Source organism: Myxocyprinus asiaticus, chromosome 2 (genome assembly GCF_019703515.2).
Source record: "Myxocyprinus asiaticus isolate MX2 ecotype Aquarium Trade chromosome 2, UBuf_Myxa_2, whole genome shotgun sequence".
NCBI classification, from domain to species: Eukaryota; Metazoa; Chordata; class Actinopteri; order Cypriniformes; family Catostomidae; genus Myxocyprinus; species Myxocyprinus asiaticus.
The window spans coordinates 65,110,548-65,132,107 of record NC_059345.1 but is presented as its reverse complement, the minus strand read 5'-3'; the positions used below and the strand labels follow the sequence as shown (position 1 = coordinate 65,132,107).

Sequence of the window (21,560 nt, the reverse complement as noted above, 5' to 3'; positions counted from 1 at the left end):
AAGAGTCAATCGTTCGGTAATAAGACTACATTGGTCGCGTTATGTTTCACGCTGTCGATTCAAAAGAACCGGCTCATAAGAGTCAATCGTTTGGGAATCAATTTACACTGGTTGTGTTGTTTTACACTGTAGATCCAAAAGAACCAGCTCATAAGAGTCATTCGTTCGGGAATCGAATTACACCGGTCGTGTTGTGTTTCGCACTGTAGATTTTAAAAAAAATGGCTCATAAGGGTCATTCGTTCGGTAATAAGACTACATTGGTTGCCCTGTGTGTTTTGCACTGTAGATTCAAAAGAACCAGCCCATAAGAGTCATTCGTTTGGGAATTGAATTACAGTGGTCGTGTTGTATTTTACGCTGTAGATTCAAAATAACCAGCTGTATGGATGTAGACTCTCTGATGGAAGCAGGAGCCGGTCAACCATCCAACATAAGACACTTTATTGTCAGCACTTTTCAGTGTAACAAAGACATTCAACACCACTGCTTTTCAGCAGCACGAACACACATTAACGAGGTGCTTTTCAGCTCCACATAAACACAGGCAGCTTCGTTGTATCTCTCTCCTGGATTCTCTCTCGACTGCAGCTCTTGTTGCGGCTTTATTCCCCACCAACACTGCAATCACCAACAGCTGGGTGGAATAATTCACTCTAGCTGTCCATCCCGGCCTTGCTCCACAATCGTCGCTCGGCCCGCCCCCCTCTCCACACCGGCTCATAAGAGTCATTCATTCGGGAATCGAATTACACTGGTCATGTTGTGTTTCGCACTGTAGATTTAAAAGAACCGGCTCATAAAAGTAATTTGTTCAGGAATCGAATTACACTGGCCATGTTGTGTTTCGCACAGTAGATTCAAAAGAACCGGCCCATAAGTAGGGTGGCCAGACATCCCGTTTTTCCCAGGACAGTCCTGTATTTAAAGCACCTTTTCTAATGTCCCGACATATTCTGAAAAAAAAAAAAAAATTGTGTTTTGACCCATATTTCCCCTCTCCTAAAATTTCTCTATCGCCTAAGTGGCTTTCTCAGTCACGTGAGTATTCTAATCAAAGGTAGCCAAGGATACGGCTTGTAAAACCAATAAAATCACACCGTGTTATTTGAAGTACATGTTTGGATTAAACTATCCAATCGCAATCCCATATCAATAGACGTCCTGTCAGTGAACTGATTGAAAAGTCAGTTTGAAAGAGCACACAGATGAAATTGCGTCTGGAAAAATGTCAAGGAAGCGTGCATGTACATTTCATGGGGATCTTCAAAAAGAGTTTAAATTTCTAAAAAAGGATTATAGAAAGAGCCTAGTAAAGTGAGGTGTGAGATTTGTGGAGCTCGCTTTTCCATTGCCCTTGGAGGCCGCACCTGTCAAAAGATGAGACCAGAGATCCAAGTGCGGAGGCAAAGAAACAGAATGTATTAACAATTAAATACAGCAGAGCTGGTGAAGCATGAAGGGTACATAGAACCGTCTGCAGCTTGGAGTTGGAGTGTGTATTCATAGGCTTGTGTGCGTAGTGGTAGTGTGGAGTGCAGATCCACAAGGAATCCTCTGGAGAATAGTGTGTTCATATGTCTGTATGCGTCGTGGTAGTGTGAAGAGCAGATCCGCGAGGAATCCTCTGGAGGATAGTGTGTTCGTATGTTTGTGTGTGTCGTGGTAGTGTGAAGAGCAGATCCAATGTAGAAAGATAACCAATGAGGAATACTCCGGTGAAGCGTGCAGATCCACAAGGAATCCTCTGGAGAATAGTGTGTTCATATGTCTGTATGCGTCGTGGTAGTGTGAAGAGCAGATCCGCGAGGAATCCTCTGGAGGATAGTGTGTTCGTATGTTTGTGTGTGTCGTGGTAGTGTGAAGAGCAGATCCAATGTAGAAAGATAACCAATGAGGAATACTCCGGTGAAGCGTCAAGGCGAGTGATGCAACCAACAGGATGGTAACCACAATCCAGGCACTACAATGAAGACTGGCAACAAGTATTGAAAACACACAACAGGAACAACTAGGGCAGAGAAGGAGTGGTGAGTAACTAAACACACAACAATAATCTAGCAATGAACATGAAACAGAGTGGGGTAAATATAGGCAGAGAACAAATCACGATCAGGTGCCTATTGTCCACTGAAAGCTGGCATGATCAGCGTTCCCATAGAAATGCTGATTCCGCGAGCCAACAGCACCTGAAAAACATGAAGAGAACATAAACACAGAAGGAACAAACCGGTGGACTCATCGAGACCGTGACAGCACCAATATCGTGCAGCATGTTTATACAAAAAAAGTGTGTGGATGCTGCTAAAAGTAAGTGTACCACACCAAGTGTTAGCAATTTTTTTGGGAAGCAAAGTTCTGAATGTGACAAGGTGCACGCAAGTGAAGGACTTTTTGCTTATCATTCTGTTGTGCACTACCATAGCTTTGCACATTCATGACCTGAGAAAAGTCTTGCAGTCCAGGCTGTTGGAATCATTCATACCCTAAAAAGCAGTTGGATGCCCTGGTTGAAGCTGGTGACATGCGAGCAGATGATTTCTTTTGTGCAGTGAGAAACTTTTATTCAGAATCGGTGGATTACCTCCAAAATTGGAGCCGCTCATTGGAGAACACAGAAAAACCTGAGAGACATCCCAGAGTGGAAAGACATTCAGAGCAGCCTCGAATACTTCTACTCCAGAATCCCTGCTCTCAGTTTGATTGACGAAACCACGCTCTTTGATGAGTGGGCTTGCGTGAAAAACATTGTCACTCATCGCAGCACTGAGTGAAACATGAACAAGACGGCTGTGTCTGAGAGATGGAAAGACGTTTTTTGTGAGCTAGAGAGCAAGACCATTAACTTCCGAGTCTAAGCCAAGGTTGTGGAGTTTGTTTTATGCCTGCCTGGGACATCTGCATCTGTGGAGGGTGTGTTCTCATTAATGAACACTGCATGGACACCGGATAAATCTCGATTTAGTGTAACAGTCATGAAGGCAATGCTTTTCGTACATCTTAATTTTGGAGTGAACTGCTCTGCATTTTACAATAAACTCTTGAAAGACAAGCGCACACTGAGATAAAATGCTGCCAGCGAAAAGTACAAGGTGACAACAGTTACAGATGCGGATGCACCCTGTACTTCGCATTGACCTGCACTTAGGTAAGGATACGTCATTTTCATTATTGCTGGGAGGGGGCTGTCCCGTTTTTTTTTTCATTCGTTCAGGAATTGAATTACACTGGTCGTGCTGTGTGTAGGAGAACATTTTATCATAAAAACCAATTGCTTAAATCACCCTCCATAACTTTCTCTTCTCAGATAGAATTTTAGCAGAAAAATAAGGGACAACGTTTGTACTGAACTGTAACATAACTCCATTCGGTCTCCGGAGCTATGAAATAGCAACCTCACACACACACACACACACACACACACACAACACACACACAAACACAAACACACAAAACACTCCAACACTTTCGACTGGGTCCCTGTATCTTCAATTAAAAGTTATGTAAGTCCTATGGGACAGAGGCCGCCTTGTCAGAACATGTCACATTTAAAAGCAGCAATAAACCCAACTGCCCTCCGAGCACCTTAAATAACAACAGCCAACCGCTGGGGCCTCCACCATTATCTGATTGTGTGTGTGTGTCTGCGCAAGTGGTTTTCTGCATCTGCAGCATTACAGTGAGCACAGCAGAGCTCCTCTGAGACGTGCTGTCAGCTGCTTCACCCTAAATGCCGTGACGGAAGTCCCTGAGACGGAGCAAAAAACATATCGAGAGGCTCCTTTAGTCTCCAGTATTCTCTTTCATCCTCTCTTACTTCTCCACAGGTCTGAAAGAGGTCAAGTACAGTAACTGGCCGCGCTAGCTATGTAGTGTGTAAGTGTAATTCACAATTAGCGTCATTGCAAGCAATCAAAATGTGTTTTGCCCTTTAAGGAACATGGAGTGGTTACTATGGTGATGGGTTTAAGAGGTTCCAGCTCAGATGATTTGTAGAGGAAGATGGTGTACGCTTAGATGGGTGGATGACATGTGACAGACCTGAAAAAGGAAATGCCAACAGCAATTCTAACAGTAAAAAAACACACACAAAAAAAAACACACATTATTAGTGACTTATTGATTTTGCCAAACATGTTGCAGCTTAGATCAAAAGCAATTTCCCTGTTGGTGCAGGCTGGTTTGGTGCTGGTCTAACTGGTAGACCAACATAGACATGTTGTTGGTTGACCAGCATGGCCTTTGTGGTGAGGCTGTTTGACCTAGAACATCTTGCAGGTTAAGCTAGTTAAGAAGCCTGGTGGGGACACCATGCTGGTGACAAAAGAGTCTCACATCAACTCGTAATACTTTGTATGAGATGGTGAAATCGTAAGATATCGTACGACTTGGCTCGTACAAAAATGTTACTTTTACGAACTAATCAACAAACAGAATTTCAAATCAGTACAATACAGGCATCACATTTTAGCTAGCCTCCAATCCAAAACTTTATTTTAAAAAGGAAACGTCGGTGAACAAATTTAGTTACTTATTCGATATTTATTTAAATATGTCTGTCAGTAACTTGGGACACACTTCCATCATCTCGTTCCAAATCCTGATGTTTCTCTTAGGTCCGTACTACACAAGTTATTTTCCTATTAAAATCATGGTTTAGGTTTAGGATTTATTGAACGAGTATGACTTTATGGTTAGGTTTGGGAACTTAGGAAACATCGTTATAACCTTGTTAGCTGATTTGTTTATTTTTCCTCTATGGAAGTAAAAGTTGTAAGTTAAAAAAAAAAAATAATAATAATTTTATGAGCCAACGATTGCAAGAAACCCCTTAAAGGGATAGTTCACCCAAAAATATAAATTCTCTCATCATTTACTCACCCTTATGCCATCCCAAATGTGTGTGACTTTCATTCTTCTGCTGAACACAAAGAAGATTTTAAGAAGAATATCTCAGCTCTGTAGGTCCATACAATGCAAGTGAAAGGTGTCTTGAATTTGAAGCTCCAAAAAGCATATAAATTCAGCATAAAAAGAATCAAAACAACTCCAGTGGTTTAATCCATGTCTTCAGAAGCGATATGGTAGGTGTGGGTGAGAAACAGGTAAATATTAGTCCTTTTTTATTATAAAATCTCTGCCATCATTCACTTGCATTGTATGGACCTACAGAGAGGAAAATATTCTTCTTAAAATCTGTGTTTGTGTTCAGAAGAAGAAGGAAATTCATACACATCTGAGATGGCATGAGGGTAAGTAAATTATGTGAGAATTTTCTTTTTTGATGGTACTTTTATGGTGCTTTTTTGTCATTTTCAGAGCTCAACAGCACCAGTCCCCCATTCACTTTAATTGTATAAAAGAAAGCAGCTTTAACATTCTTCAAAATTTCTTCTTTTGTGTTGCATGGAAGCAAGAAAGTCATACAGGTTTGGAATGACATGAGGGTGAGTAAATGATAATAGAACTTTCCCTTTTGGGTGAACTGTTCCTTTAGAGCTATATCCTAAGTCCATTAAAGTATATTTCCATTTGTTTTCTGTTAAATTTAAAGTACTCCAAAGTGAATGGCATCTGACCTTCATTTAAAGTGTGATCTCACAGCACTGTGCTGGTGAAAGAAGGAACAACGAAACGTTTGAGTTGGATTTCTGGTGACTGTCTCAGTGATATTTCGACTTTCCCTCCTACTCGTACATGGATGTGCCCTTTCTCAGGTAAGAATAGCTGCTTGTTGAGCTAAGATTATTTTGAGATTTTTTAATGTCACCTTCAGCTGGAGTATGTGTGTGTCAAGGGACGGCATCCTGCAGGAGCAGAATAATTATCAGGACAGCACACTCATGAACACTTGTGCAGGTGTGAACAGAGTGCCTCGGCTCCTGACAGACTGTTGCAGAGAACAGCCCAAAATACAGTCCACCGAATTGTTAAAAAAATATATCATTGGAGTTCTGCCTTGTTTCCATCTCCCTGATATCACACATCATCACAAACTAATTAACATCTGCTAAACATCTTAAAAAGATCAGATTTACAAACATTCTCAATCATAAACACCTCAAAGACATCTGCGAGGAAACGTCTTTTAGATGTATTGCAGATGAGCAAACAACGTAAAAAAATACGTAGTCCAGATGTAAACACACACATCAAATAGACTTCTGGATGATGTACATGTGCTATCAGGGCTGTAAACGTCAAAAAGACAAACCTAATCTACCATAAACATTGATAATTACATGGCAAAGATTGTGTAACATCAGTGGACAACTGAAACAGCTCCTAACAGCTGACAATACTGAATGAAACAGGGTTTCTTTTTTTAGGAATGTCCAGGACAATCTGTCCAGACATAAAACAATCCTAAAAGAAGAAATGCACATCTTTATCAATAATTTAGTGTTGAATTCTCCACATGTGAGTGGTTCTCCTCTCCTTTCCTTTCCTTATGTTCTCTGTTAAATATTGTTACTCTGCATCTTGTGACACTGAGTAAATCATAACTAGGTATAAACCCTAGCCAGAGTAGATCAGATATTTAACATAAACAAAAATGTAAATATATTGTTTCCATACTTATAACCATCAACTTTAAATGAAAAGTTTTATATTTTTTCCATAGTTTTTAATTTGATAAAGTCATTCACAATGCCTTATGGGATTGGGATAATTCATTCCCTCATTAAACACAATAAGTACATTACACTGCATTGTCCAATTTTCAAATACTTTTTTGTTGTGATTCTTTATGAAGGATTAAAAAAAAAAAAAGAATCCCTATGGAAAAAATGAATGGGAAAAATATAATTCAGAACCAAGATGGCTAATAAAGTGGGCCTGCACTGTTGTGCTCTATTGACACTGAGGTCCAGAACAGTATGAAATATTGATTGCATCAAAAACTCATTGTTGGGCTGCCACCTGCAATTTTTCACACTCAAATTTAAAAGCTGAACATTTACACATACTGTGGACTAATTGCAAAAAAAATTTCAGAAATCCACCCAAATAAAATAAAAAAAGAGTCCAATTATTCATAAATTATATTGTCTGTATTTATAATCTTATGATAAACAGGTTTTTTTTTTTTTTTTTTTGTCCAAATTTTGTAAACATGTAATTCTGCTTCTGTTCATGCTACCTCACTTTGAAAAGTCTTATTTCATTCCACTAGATTGCAGCAAGCACTATAATTTTTCTTCCATCACAATGTGACTTCCATCACGGAAATGTAGGTGGCGCTCTAGTGCATTTGAACCCTCACAGATGTTCTCGTCCATAGACATTCAGTCTAATTGTCAATTCATGCACCACCCTCATTATTTCATTGAATATCTCGGCCTCTGAGTGGACTACAAGCTCAGTCTAGGTGTCATTAGAAAGCTAAGATCCTCCCCTTTGTAATGATATATGAAATCAATAGTTGAAAACATATTTTTTGATGATTTGTTTAGCAAGCTTTTTGTGCTGGATGGCATATTTTGTTCTGGACATCTAATATATAACATTAGATTATTCAACCATGCAAGCTCACAGACAAGTAAACAATGGTTAATTTTTTAGAAAACTGCATAAGGTAAAAGCAGATATAAAGTATTTAGCTATTTGGAGCTTACAGCAGCAGTTATCAGAGCATAAAAGAGACATTTGTATTTGATGACTTAATAGAAATCATATTTCACTTTGTGATTCTTTTGAAAATCTTTCGAACTGTGGTATTAGGACAACAAAATAAACTGTACAGTCACATTCCAGAGAATGGGAGCTTCCATTTAACATATGACTTGTCCATTTAGGTGCTATGTGACTTTTATTTTTATATAAATATTTCTACCCAATTACCTTTAGGGGTTACTAATTTTCAACAATAATATTTTGAGGCCTTATTTTGTTATTGAAAATAACATAAATGCATAAGTACATAAGTAAGTTTGGTTTCTAAGCTTTCAAATGATACCTCATATGCCTGACTTATGTATATGGAAACTTTAACCTTTTAAGCGACACGTTTTTTCACAATATATTGCTTACTTCTTCTTATATAATTATGCCCTATTATGGCAAAACACATTTTGTCAAAATTTTGTTATGACCGAAATCTGGTCTCTTTAATTATGCTCTAGCCTGTGACAGACAGGTTTGTCTCAACTATACTCAGATTCACAGGGAGAATACTGAATAATCCGTATTTGGCTGAAAAAAACAAGTTTTAGTATTGCCGTAGTTACTGTGTTGCAAACTTTTATGGCAGTAAAGTCTTAAAGTCTATTAAAATGCAAACAATTATCAGTATCTGTTATCACAATAGTCTATTATCATTTTCAGAGTGTCCCTTAACCCTGACCCCAATAATCGTATAAAATAAATCAGTCTGCTAATGGCAATGGAGTCATCAGACACCTCAAATTGGCCCAAAGTGTGTATGTGTGTGTCTGCATAATTTTTGAGTGATGGGACCTCTTATGTTCTGGTTGTCACGGTGACATTGAGAGGGCACTCACTCAGTCTGCATGCATGCTGTGCCGTCTGTTCCTCTGGCATGTTGCCTTACCAACAGGGGGCAGAGGATGAGAATGCTACAGTTTCTAAAGTGGGGGAAAATGAGTGCTGCCAGTAGCAAAGTACAGTGTATGTGTGTTTGTGTGTGTGTGATACAGGGAGACACAGTACAGCAGGGTGGGAGACTGTGAAATGTGTTTTCCATTGAGTCATAAGCATGAGGTCTAGCCTGCCATGAATTGGCCTTCACTTTCCAAAGTCAGCGCTATGAGTCACATTCTCTCATGTTTTAGCGCTGAATATCATTGTGATGATATTGTGATGCGCTTTGAGTGTACAGTGGTGTGTGTGTGTGTGTGTGTTTGTGTGTGTGGGCAGGTTTGGGTGGTTTACATGGACATTTTTTAGGTTACAAACTGGTAATTACAAGGGTATTATGTTATAAATGTGGTTTATGAGGACATTTCTAGTATCCCCATAATTTAAATCTCTTAAAAAAACATACTAAACAATGTTTTTTTGAAAATGTAAAAATGCAGACAGTTTTTTGTGAGGGTTAGGTTTAGGGGTAGGTTTAGGGTTAGGGGATAGAATCGTCCTGGTTACTTGCATAACCTCCTTTCCCTGACGGAGGGAACGAGACGTTGTGTTGATGTAGTGACACTAGGGGTCACTCTTGGGAGCCCGAGACACCTCTGATCTTTGATAAAAGGCCAATGAAAATTGGCGAGTGGTATTTGCATACCACTCCCCCGGACATACGAGTATAAAAGAAGCTGGTATGCAACCACTTGTTCAGGTTTTGTGCTGAGGAGCCGAGACAAGGTCCCGGCCATTTCAGCAGGTAGTTCAGCGTTGTCTCGTTCCCTCCATCAGGGAACGGAGGTTATGCAAGTAACCAGGACGTTCCCTATCTGTCGCTCACTCAACGTTGTGTTGATGGAGTGACACTAGGGGTCCCTATATGAAACGCCGCAACTGGCTGAACTGTGTTACATGAACTGGTGGTGTGTGACGGGCAGACCACTGTGTGCCTCGTAGCCAGCGCACCAGGCCAACACGTAACCTCCCGCAACACTGTTATGACTGTCGAACGGCCCTTTGGGGACAAGTCGACTACCCAGTCATGGCCTCTTATCCCCTTGTTTTTCCTCTCCCCAAAAAAGGGAATTAACCAACTGGGGCCACCAGGTCTAGTCGGGGGGGTGTCCCTCCCAAGGGGAAGACACCACGGAGACCACACCCCACCCAGAGAGAGGGGGGTTATTTAAGTGGAAATACGTCACATAGTCTTTCCGAGCAATGTCGGAAGTATGCCATGTGGGGAAGTCCCATGGTAGGTCCTACCCTACGGGGGAGGAGTTACTACAAGCATGGTGACTGGGGCAGAGGGGCCTCTGCCCAAGGAAGACGCAGTTTACCAACAGGGAAACAAATTAGCGGAAGATATACGTCGCATGGGGTTACCTACGGGGAACCACCACATGCGAAGCACCTACCCCAGTACAGGGCTTAGTTAGCACGTGTACTGAGCTGGCAGCGAGTTTCTCCACAAACTTGTCTGCCACAGGACTCGGAAGAAATCAACCAGGGAACACAGTTTGTGAACACTACTGGGAGTCAATGGCGCAAGTCTTCAGCTCAGGGGAGGTGAAAGGCGCTTATACGCAAGCGATACACCCGGTCAGCTGTCCCGGACTTACCTGCTTGTGCGTGCCACTACAAGGACGAAACCGGTTCCACCCGGAGATTGTAGAACCTCGCAAAGGTGTTAGGTGTTGCCCAGCCCGCTGCTCTGCAAATGTCTGTTAGAGAGGCACCACTGGTCAAGGCCCAGGAGGCCGCTATACCCCTGGTAGAATGGGCCCGTAGCCCTACCGGGGGCGGCACATCCTGGGCATGATATGCCATAGTTATGGCGTCAATGAGCCAGTGGGCGATCCTCTGCTTGGAGACAGCGCTTCCTTTCCGCTGTCCACCAAAGCAGACAAAGAGCTGCTCAGAGACTCTAAAGCTCTGCGTGCAATACAAATAGATACGTAAAGCACACACCGGACACAGCAACATCAGGGCTGGGTCTGCCTCCTCCTGGGGCAGTGCTTGCAGGTTCACCACCTGGTCCCTAAAAGGGGTCGTGGGAACCTTGGGCACATAGCCCGGTCGGGGTCTCAGGATCATGTGAGAGTAGTCCAGACCAAACTCCAGGCACGTTTCGCTGACAGAGAACGCTTGCAGGTCTCCTACACTCTTGATGGAAGTGAGCGCAGTTAAAAGGGCAGTCTTCAAAGAGAGTGCCTTAAGCTCAGCTGACTGCAAGGGCTCAAAAGGGGCTCTCTGTAGACCCTGAAGAACTACAGAGAGGTCCCATGAGGGAACGAGGCATGGTCTGAAGGGATTCAACCTCCTGGCGCCTCTCAGGAACCTGATGATCAGGTCGTGCTTCCCTAAGGACTTACCGTCCACTGTGTTGTGGTGTGCCACTATAGCGGCTACATACACCTTCAAGGTGGAGGGGGACAGCTGCCCTTCCAACCTCTCCTGCAGGAAGGAAAGCACCAATCCGACTGCGCATCTCTGGGGGTCTTCGCGTCGGGAAGAACACCACTTAGCGAACAGACGCCACTTAAAGGCATACAGGCACCTCGGCGGTGCTAGCCACGCTGGCCTCATACCCGAAGTTAGAAGGACCGAGGCGGGGAGCCACTGGGTTGACTTGCTTCCTTACGAAAGCAAGCCGCGACCGCAATGTTGCCATGGTCATGTTCTCGCAATGAGTACATGATCCATCCACGAATGCTGTCTCCGCGTGGGTCACGCCCAGACACGAAAGACAGTGATCGTGACCATCAGAAGTTGAGAGGTAACGACCGCAACCAGGAATAACACACAAACGGAAAGGCATCTTTAAAAAGATGCGTCTTTAAAAAGATGTTTCGTGTGTGCCGCTCTTTTAGAGAAATATACTCTTTTAGAAAAATATACTCTCTTATTTCTGCTGAAGTGCCCAGGGGCATTCTCTGCAGTACACCAGTGCAGAGGAGGGAGAAGCCGCTGAAATGCACCGTCAGATCCAGCAGGTGAATGAACAGTAGTATTCAGCTCAGCGAGCATGACCGTTCGGCTCCGAAGAGAAAATCTGAATGAGTGGTTGCATACCAGCTCCTTTTATACCCGTATGTCCAGGGGAGTGGCATACAAATACCACTCGCCAATTTTCATTGGCCTTTTATCAAAGACCAGAGGTGTCTCGGGCTCCCAAGAGTGACCCCTAGTGTCACTACATCGACACAACATCTCGTTCCCTCCATCAGGGAAAGGAGGTTACTCAAGTAACCAGAACGATTCTATCCCCTAACCCTAAACCTACCCCTAAACCTAACCCTCACAAAAAAACTGTCTGCATTTTTAAATTTTCAAAAAAACATTGTTTAGTATGTTTTTTAAGAGATTTGAATTATGGGGATACATCGACACAACGTCGAGTGAGTGACAGATAGGGAACTATAGTTCATACGGTATAAAAATCATTATGTCTATGGAGAGTCAACAACCTGTAATGACTAATAGCTGCAACAACTAATAATAATCGATAATGAAAATAACTGACATAAACAAAATTCATAATCACTAAGCTAGAGGCAGAACCTCTGTCAGAGAAGTCAATTTATAGAGTAGTAGTGAAACACAAATTTGTATGATAAAACTCATTTGAAAAATTGTGAGTCCAAGCCAAGTTGTCCAAATAAATTGAGCAATTTATATTAAATGCTCATGAATTTCATATTAAATTTATATCAAAGGATATATGCTGTATATATGTGTGTTTGTGTATATATATATATATATATATATATATATATATATATATATATATATTAGGGATGGGACGATATATCAAATTTCGATATATCGCAAACCAAAAAGATTAACCATATCGTGGCATAACTCGATATTTCGAAATGTGCAACATTGTTTTCTGTACATGTGATCAGAAATTAAATGACCCATCAAACATCATAATCTCTCTATCGCTTGATTTTACCCCTACTGCGCTTTTTTCTACACTGTTCACAGGGTTCACACAAGGTCCTTAAAGTGCTTGAATTTAGATTTTAGAACATTAAGAACTGGAATACCTGGAACATCGCCTTGTTTTGATGAAAAGTGCTTGAGATTAAAGCGGATCATTTCCTCCGTGTAATGTGTGTCTATCAAAGATGAGGCACACTCCACTTTAAGACATAATGTGTCTTAATATCCTTTCTGTTCTTTACAGTCAGATAAAAAAGGTAAAAATAAATATTAATTTAATCTACACAGCATGGATGTGCTAAAGAAACCGAGAGATTTTTGATGATAAAGCGCAACAAAGTCAGAATCTGTTTCTCCCAGATGCGGTTGAAATTAATCTAAGCACAAATGCAACATTTCGAGCAGAATTATCTGTTATTTTAGTGGATTACCTTTATTAAAGGAGCTTCAGGTGTTTGTGCTTGTCATCTGTGTTGATTTCAGACACACTAATTAAGATCCATGAAGCTCTTGTGATTGTGGATGTATCCGCTTTCTATAATTTACCGATCGGACAGTTATTTCCTTTTAAAGCAGCTCGTATATATATATATATATATATATATATATATATATATATATATATATATATATATATATATACTGTACATATTATACCGATGGAGAAATGATTATATGGGTGAATGACCAGTAAATGACCAGTACAGTATGCTACTTTATTTTCAACAGAAATCCATTTGTATAAAAATGTACTTATATAATATTATAATGTTATTATAACTGCACATCAGTCATGGATGTGACACTGATTTGTTTGTCTGGATCTATTAAGTTAAATGCAATTCACACAAAACAATTACTTAAAAACACCTCTACTATGATGAGCATGCTTTCAATTTCTGAGGTCAAAGTCAATTTTAGATTTTTTTTCTGGGGCTTAAAGTAAAAAATAAAATAAAATTGACAAGTAGTGTGTCACGTGGTCTAACTGTCCAGAGAGAGTAAACAATAAATAAATAAATATTAAAAAGTTAAAATTCTTACAAATATTTGTTGACATAAGTAGTGTGAATTAATATGTTACTATTATTTAAAAAATATTTTTGAATAAATAAAACAAATATTTCTTGATATTCATGACTCAAAAATTAAATAATTATTACACTCGTGAATTCAAGATGCAAGGAAATTATTTTAATACCTTTTACTCCATGGTCACACCACTCAACATTTTTAAAGTCTTTAAATCTTTAAATTAATTTTTTTTTTTTGTTTTGTTTTGTTTTGTTGAAAAATTAAATATTTTTTTAAATTATTGAAACCAACATAGACACAATAAACTGTAATTGGAGTCCCTTAAAAACACAGAAAAAATAAAATAAATGCAATGGTTATGTGTTATTACATTCAGGGGAGGAATTGTGTGTGTTCCTTCAGAACATTCTCTTTCCAGTTTGCAGTTTTGTTTTTCTTTTTATCATCAATAATTAAGTTATTTTTGTCCTACTGCATCTAAAATCTTTTTGTGTGTTTTTGGTATCAATAACTCACCACATCACCATCTTGTCCAGCAGTGCCATTCAAGGGTGGGGTCATGTCAACCTCCACGCTTGAGCTGTTTGGCAGATTTTTATCTACAACACACACACAAAGAAGTGAAATGTGAATTTAATTTTGATTTGATTTTATTGCGAAAGTGACAATTAAAATATCATTAGTAAAGTTCATCCAAAAATTAAAATTCTGTGACAGTTCAATTCAGTTCCATACAATGAGCGTTCGTAGTGACCACGTCTGACAATAGGCGCCTAGTTCTTTTTTGAGAGCTACTCTTAAGCTGCAGCTGAGGGACAGATTTTTCGAGAATAATGTCATAAATTTCAGTCCATTCCTCATACAAAGCTATCATATGGTTTTAGAAGGTTTGAAAAATAGTGTGCAAATCATATTGACTACTTTTATGGTGCTTTTATTTTTATTTTTGTCTGTTTGGCGCTTGACAGATGTGGTCACTATAAACTGTTGTTGTATGGACAGATCTGTGTGAAAAAATAACAGCAAACAGATTCGTAAAAACGTAAGTGTTGTACTATTAATTAATCTCATATCATAATATGACTTAATCTCATAATATGATTCCACTCTCTTTTTCTCAGTGAGTTCAAGGCAAATGTGGACATTCATTTCAAGTGGGAAATTATGCTAACAGTTCCATATTAGCATATTAGCATCAAAAGCAGGGCCGTTGAGAGCAGCTTTCTTTGATGTTATCTCTGTTCACAGGATCACAATCTATTTTCAAAACAACTTTAACCCTTTCAAATGCTTCCATCTCACTCTTTTTATTATTATGGCCAATATAGCTCCACTACCCAAAAACGTATCATGGTATTGCCATGTCACTTGAGACGTAAATATTGCTAATGACTCCAAAGGTGCAGCAAAATTACATTCTGTCTAGCTGATGGCACCACAACAATATGTACAGAACAAAGCCCATCACTATCAAGAACTGTGACATAAAAACAACATGAAAAACAACAATTTGATACTTGCAAATGAAATTTTATCAGAATATACAGCTACATTTACCATCAGAAGAGAAATATGCGTCTTGCTAGCAGAATGATGTAGTTACAGTATCTACCAGCTGGGGCTAAATGCTAATGCTAACCAGCCTAACCTTGACCCTTGGTGTAACCAAATGTAGTCAGGTTGTTTCAGACAGATTAAATAATTGTATTAACTTAAAACCTGTTTGCAACCTGTTAACTTCAATTTTACCACATTTCAGGTGTAAAGCCTATTTCCCTATCTGTCACTCACTCGACGTTGTGTCGATATAGTGACACTAGGGGCCACTCTTGGGAGCCTCAAACACCTCTGCTTTTTGAAAAACAAAAAGCCAATGGGAATTGGCGAATGGAATTTGCATGCTACTCCCCCAGACATACGGGTATAAAAGGAGCTGGTATGCTACCACTCATTCAGATTTTCTCTTCGGAGCCAAGCGGTTGTGTTCAGCGGGCTGAATCACTCTGCCAATCCATTCACCTCGAAAAGCTGTTGGATTTATGGCGCATTACAGCGGCTTCTCCCCCTCTTGCACTGGTGAATCGACACAACGTCGAGTGAGTGACAGATAGGGAACGTCCTGGTTACTTTCTTAACCTCCGTTCCCTGATGGAGGGAACGAGACTTTGTGTCCCTCTTGCCACAATACTGAACTACCTGCTGAAATGGCCGGGACCTTGTCTCGGCTCCTCAGCACAAAACCTGAATGAGTGATTGCATACCAACTCCTTTCACTCGCCAATTCCAATTGGCCTTTTTTTCAAAAAGCAGAGGTGTTTGGGGCTCCCAAGAGTGACCCCTTGTGTCACTACATCGACACAACGTCTCGTTCCCTCCATCAGGGAACGGAGGTTATGAAAGTAACCAGGACGATTACGTTACCCGCTAAAACATATTCACATTGTGCATCACTTACCAGCGACTCCGTTTGAATCCTCCACCTGGCATTTCTTTTTGGCAATTTTGTGTAGTATTGACGCCTTCTCACGGAACTTTCCTGAAAAACAAGCCGAAAGGAGTGACGCCTTGGATTGGAAGACATTTCAAACACTCATTGAAAACTACATGTATATATCATATATAGTGCTGGGTAGTAACAGATTACATGTAATCTGGATCACACAATCAGATTACAAAAATCAAGTACTTGTAATTGGATTAAATTACATTTTAAAATACTCATAATCGGACTACAGTTACATTTGATAGATTACATGATTACATATTAACAAGGCAACGGCCTTGTTGCGGTGATTCTTACCCCGAAGCACAATAGTCTCATAGATCAACAGTTTGAGCATGTGCTCCTTTATGATATAACAGTAAGATATGCACCTCAGCTAAGGAATAGACAATGGCCTACTAATTGAAAGGGTTAAAAGTACGTGTGTCAGAGTTTTGAGCTGTTAGCTTTCACTTTTGATTCACTTTTGACCTTTCACTGTTGATTTTAGGTTCATTACTGTTTGTTTATGTAATGTTTCTATTGTTTTATGCACTTAAAATGAACTAGATAAGTTTAAAGATATATATATATATATATATATATATATATATATATATATATATATATATATATATATATATACACACACAGTACTGTGCAAAAGTCTTAGGCACATAAGATGTTTCACAAAAGCATTTGTCTTAATATAGCTCACATGCGTTGAGGCTCTCAAAGATTCATAAAATGCATGATACCAGTATGTCATCATCCCCGTATAACGAAAGGACACAAAAGAGAAAAATCGCAAAACAAAAACAAAAAAAAACTGTCCAAAGACCTTGGCACCCTGGTAACTGTAGTAAAACTTCATGAATTGTCACTCTACCAACCAGAGCCTCTTTGCAGAACTGCATTGGAATGAAGCACACCAAAAATATTCTGCTTCTCAACGGAAGTGTGACTGTCATGTGGCCAAGTGCGTGTGAGTTTATTTTCCTTGGATCTAAAAAATTCATGGAATTTCTGCATCATATCCACCCACTGAAAGACTGCAAAAACCTCTTTAAACAACATAACTTGTTGGCTTGTTAACACTTTATTATGAGACCGTCAAGCAGCTGCAGAGGGGCTCTGAATGAAAACCGCTAAAAAATTTCAACTGTTGTTTCTATTGCGGTTATGCAAAATCCAACTTCATGGCAGGGAATGTGCATTCCAAAAAATATTATATTATAATCATCATATTATTTTTATCTGTCTTTAAACTTCTGCATAATTTTAGCATTTATCATGACTTTTGGGCTCTATCTCACGGGCACATGCGAGCACACAGTGAGAGAGAGATTGAACACATCTTTAGTTACTGCTGCTAACACCGTCGTCGAGCTTTCCTTTTAGCATCTGTTCTGCCATAAAGCACAGAGAGAGAAGTGATGGAGTAAATTAATTTGTATTATATATGAATATAATGTATGGGTCATTGACAAATAAGGTTGCCAGAAATATATATATATAAGTTCGTAGACATGCAATCTTTGAGTTCATGTTGTTTTAAAAAAAATAATTAAAATACATTTAAAGCATTTTGTAAAAAAAAAAAAATGTAACCCTTGTGTGTCAGTAAAAAAAAGTTACAAAAATGTCAGCGTACAAAAACTGCCATAATAATATTAAATATTAATATTATTTTCCACTTTTAATTAGTTAATTATTTTAACCAACAGTATGATCAGTACTGATCATAACTACCAAGTATTCATTCATTTTCAGGATTTTAACCCTTTAATTGCCAGTTTGTTTACATAATGCCACTGTTGTTGTTTTTTTCCACACACACACACACACACACACACACACACACACACATTTCTCAATACACACATACAAAACACACTCTGACATCCATACCAACACACCCACACAATTTTAGCTTCATCATTTATTCAACTGGCCTGTGGTGTTCTATAATACAGCAAACAGAAAATAGGAAAAAAGCATGTATTTGCTCCATAGGCTAAACATGAGAAAAATGCCACCATCTGGTGGAAAATATTACAAATTTAGATTTTGAAGCCAGGGTTCCGGAATGAAAGCATAATATCATAGAATTCATGATTTTATGTTTTAATGGCTCTGGGATCAAATATTGCAGTCTTAATGGGTTTCAATGGAGGACATTTTTGTCCTTGAGGTCCTGAGTGTAACTACTTTGTGTACACCGTGTATTATAGATGTATTATAGGAACTGAGGTTGAAATATCAATATGTTTTATGATTTGTTTGTCACATGACGACAACATTTCTACCTACATGTTGATTGCACCACATGACTTTGATTTTGTGGATAAAATGTATTGAAATATTAATCATATTTTAAAATAAAATTGTTTCAGTGCATTTTTTTAAAGAAATAATAATAAAAGATTATTTAGCACAACATATACATATATATATATATATATATATATATATATATATATATATATATATATATATATATATATATATATATTATTATTATTATTTTTATTTTCTTTATTATTATTATTATTATTATTTTTTTTTTCAAGAATTTCAGCTTTTAATGAGACTTAAAAAAAAATTTACTGTCTCCGGATGGATACACCACATGCCATTTTTTATTTAAGCCTAAGAAAAAATACTAAAATGACTTTGAACTCATTAATTAAAAACATGTTCATCATAGAAGAGGTGTATTCAAGTAATTGCTTTGTGTGAATTGCATATGTAATGGTTTTTGAATAATTTATTAGACATGGACAAAACAATGAGTGTCACGTCATTGATCCAAATACAGTATATATATTTATATATATATATATATATATATATATATATATATATATATATATATATATATATATATATATATATATACACAGACTTTCTCATATGTTAGTAGGGGGGCTTCAAGGAATAAAGGTTGGGAACCACTGATCTAGTGGATGCCATCTCTAAGGGTACACAATAGTTAAATTGCAAAATATGCAGCAATATGGAACAAAGCCCACCGCTCTACTGTCGGTGCTGATGCCACTGCATGAAACTTGACATAAAACTTGACACACTTGTTCCTTGTTTGACTCGATGGAACTGCTTTTTTAAAACATTCTGCTCTTTTAGTATATTCTTGGTGTTCAAAAGAGAATAGGCAATGGATGGATTATTGCAGTCATGTAATGTTTAATGCACTTAATGCAGCTAGTTAATTTCTCCAAAGATGCATCATACTCTGATGGTTCATCAGTGAGTTACATAGTTGTACAGGAAATGCACCCCTGGTCTGGAAGCTCAAGCAAATAGAGTAATATTTTGATAGTGCAAAATAGAGCTACAGTGTTTATATGTTTTTGGGGAACTCAACACAATAAACTGGGATAGAAGAAAGTATTGAAAAAATGCATAGAAATACTTACACACTTCACCTTTTAAATAAAAACCTTTAACTCTCTATTAAAAAAAATAAAAATACTACGTGACCTTTGATGTAACATTAAAACCATCAGCAAATAAATGTAGTTGCCTGCAGCTGGCTCAGGAGATTAGAGGGATGGCTAGAACAGTACCAGACCATTGAATCAAACATCGATACAGTTGCACAACCTTGCTGGGATCTATAAATATGAGGATAAAAACACAGACAGTAGCAGCAGAAAACTAATGACGTCTCACTGCATTTAGGTTGTATGTGTGTGTCTGTCTGTCTGTTTGAATGTGTGAGAGAGACTGTATGTGCTTGAGCTTGTGTTCAAGCTCTAAATAATTAACATATATGTGGCTGATTGGTTGTACTATAATGGCAACATCCTGATCAGCAAACGTCTTTGACTTCTTGTTGAATCCTTCTCTCTGGTTGGCTGATTGACAGACTCTGCTGTCTGTCTCGATTGAAGGTACCATAGTCAGCACTGTGACCCCAACTGACATGCACATACAGTATATATTACCTGAACTAAACATCATATAATATTGCAGAAAGGGTTTGGGGCATAAATAACTTTGGAGAAGGTCAAGATTGGGGTGACTATGTATGTTGGTTTGTTTATCTTTTAGGAATGTGGTAAAGAAGGCCTAGTTTGTAATGTAGGCAGGATCTCTGAGGTCAAGATTCGCTGAAAAATATTAAATTGCTATAAAACTAAAAACAATTGTTTTTAACATTGGCATAATCTAAATGGTATAATCTGATAATTATAAGCTAGGCATTACTCTTGTACTGCTATAATCTATGCTGCTTGGTTACTCCGAGGAGTATACTGCTGAGTTACTCAAAAACGTGGCAGGATATTGTTGGGATATCCCAGACAGTGTATTGTTGGGTTTCTCTAAATCAAGGCATGGCATTGTTAGGTGACTCTAGGCATGGTATTGTCATGGTTACTCTAGGCAGGGTATTTTGTGATAACTCAAAAGTTGGGTAAACAATAGACAGGGTATTGTTGGTTTTCTCTAAATAGAGTCATGGCATTGTTGTTTATCCATGGAAGAGCATCATTAAGTTACTCTGGGCAGGGTATTGTTGGGTTTCTCAAAAGTTGGATTACCACTAGACAGGATATTGTTGGGTTTCTCCAAACAGGCATGGCACTGTTGGGCAACTCAATGCAAGGAATTGTTGGGTTTCTCAAAAGTTAGGTTAACTCTTGACAGGGTATTGTTTGTTTTCTCTAAACCCAAGCATTGTATTTTTGAGTTACTCTAGTCAGGGTATTGATTGGTTTCTCAAAAGGTGGGTTAACTATAGACACAGTATTGTTGGGTTTCTTTAAACAGAGGCATGGCAATCATTGCATAAAGATGCACTTTAAAAGTTATAATTCTGTCAGACTAAACATTAAACTTTTTAAGATTTCATGTAAACACTTTAGTCTGACAGAAAGTCCAATTTGTCAATTTTTTTCTTAGACTAACAGACCTAAATAATGCGATTGTAGCTCGAATTTGTCCAATATGTATACACCTTGATTGTGCCATAACTGGCCTCGGCGTTGTGCGCATGTTCAGTATGATGAACAAACGGTCTCCTTTCTTTACTTTGAATGCCCATAATAATAATGTGTTATGAATGTGACAGTTACTTGCACCTCATATCATCAGGGAGAATCACAAACATCCACTGCTCATTATTTTACCATGATTATTTTGATGGATTGCTGACTATTGCTTTGATCTGTGACGTGTTTCAAGCTTAATGCATCTATCGCCAATAGTTGGCAAGCAATCATTTTGACAACCTTTACGAGATGACTTGCAGTGTCATATATTTGATCACACATTGTGTATACTTGTACAAAATGATAAAGACTGTAGCTTGATTACAGAAAAACCTGCTGTTGTTTGATTGTAACTGCTCATGTAAAGTCAAGGAAAGATATTGTTGGGTTCCTCAAAATGAAGGCAGACTACTGTTGAGTTAATGTAGACAAGATAGTTATAGTTTTCTCTAAATAGAGGCAATTTGGGGATGTGTTTCTGTAAACAGAGT

The 21,560-nt window shown here is 38.6% G+C and overlaps 1 protein-coding gene across 1 annotated transcript in view; it reads right to left on the bottom strand.

The window, feature by feature from the left end:
- LOC127456067 (sodium/potassium/calcium exchanger 2-like) overlaps positions 1-21,560 on the bottom strand; it is a 116,371-nt gene that overhangs the window by 16,771 nt on the left and 78,040 nt on the right. Inside the window, exons 8-9 of the mRNA XM_051724376.1 lie at positions 16,025-16,105; positions 14,086-14,168 (exon numbers count right to left, since the gene is read on the bottom strand). Of these exons, the coding sequence (XP_051580336.1) occupies positions 14,086-14,168; positions 16,025-16,105 (164 nt within the window). The remainder of the gene's footprint in view (positions 1-14,085; positions 14,169-16,024; positions 16,106-21,560) is intronic.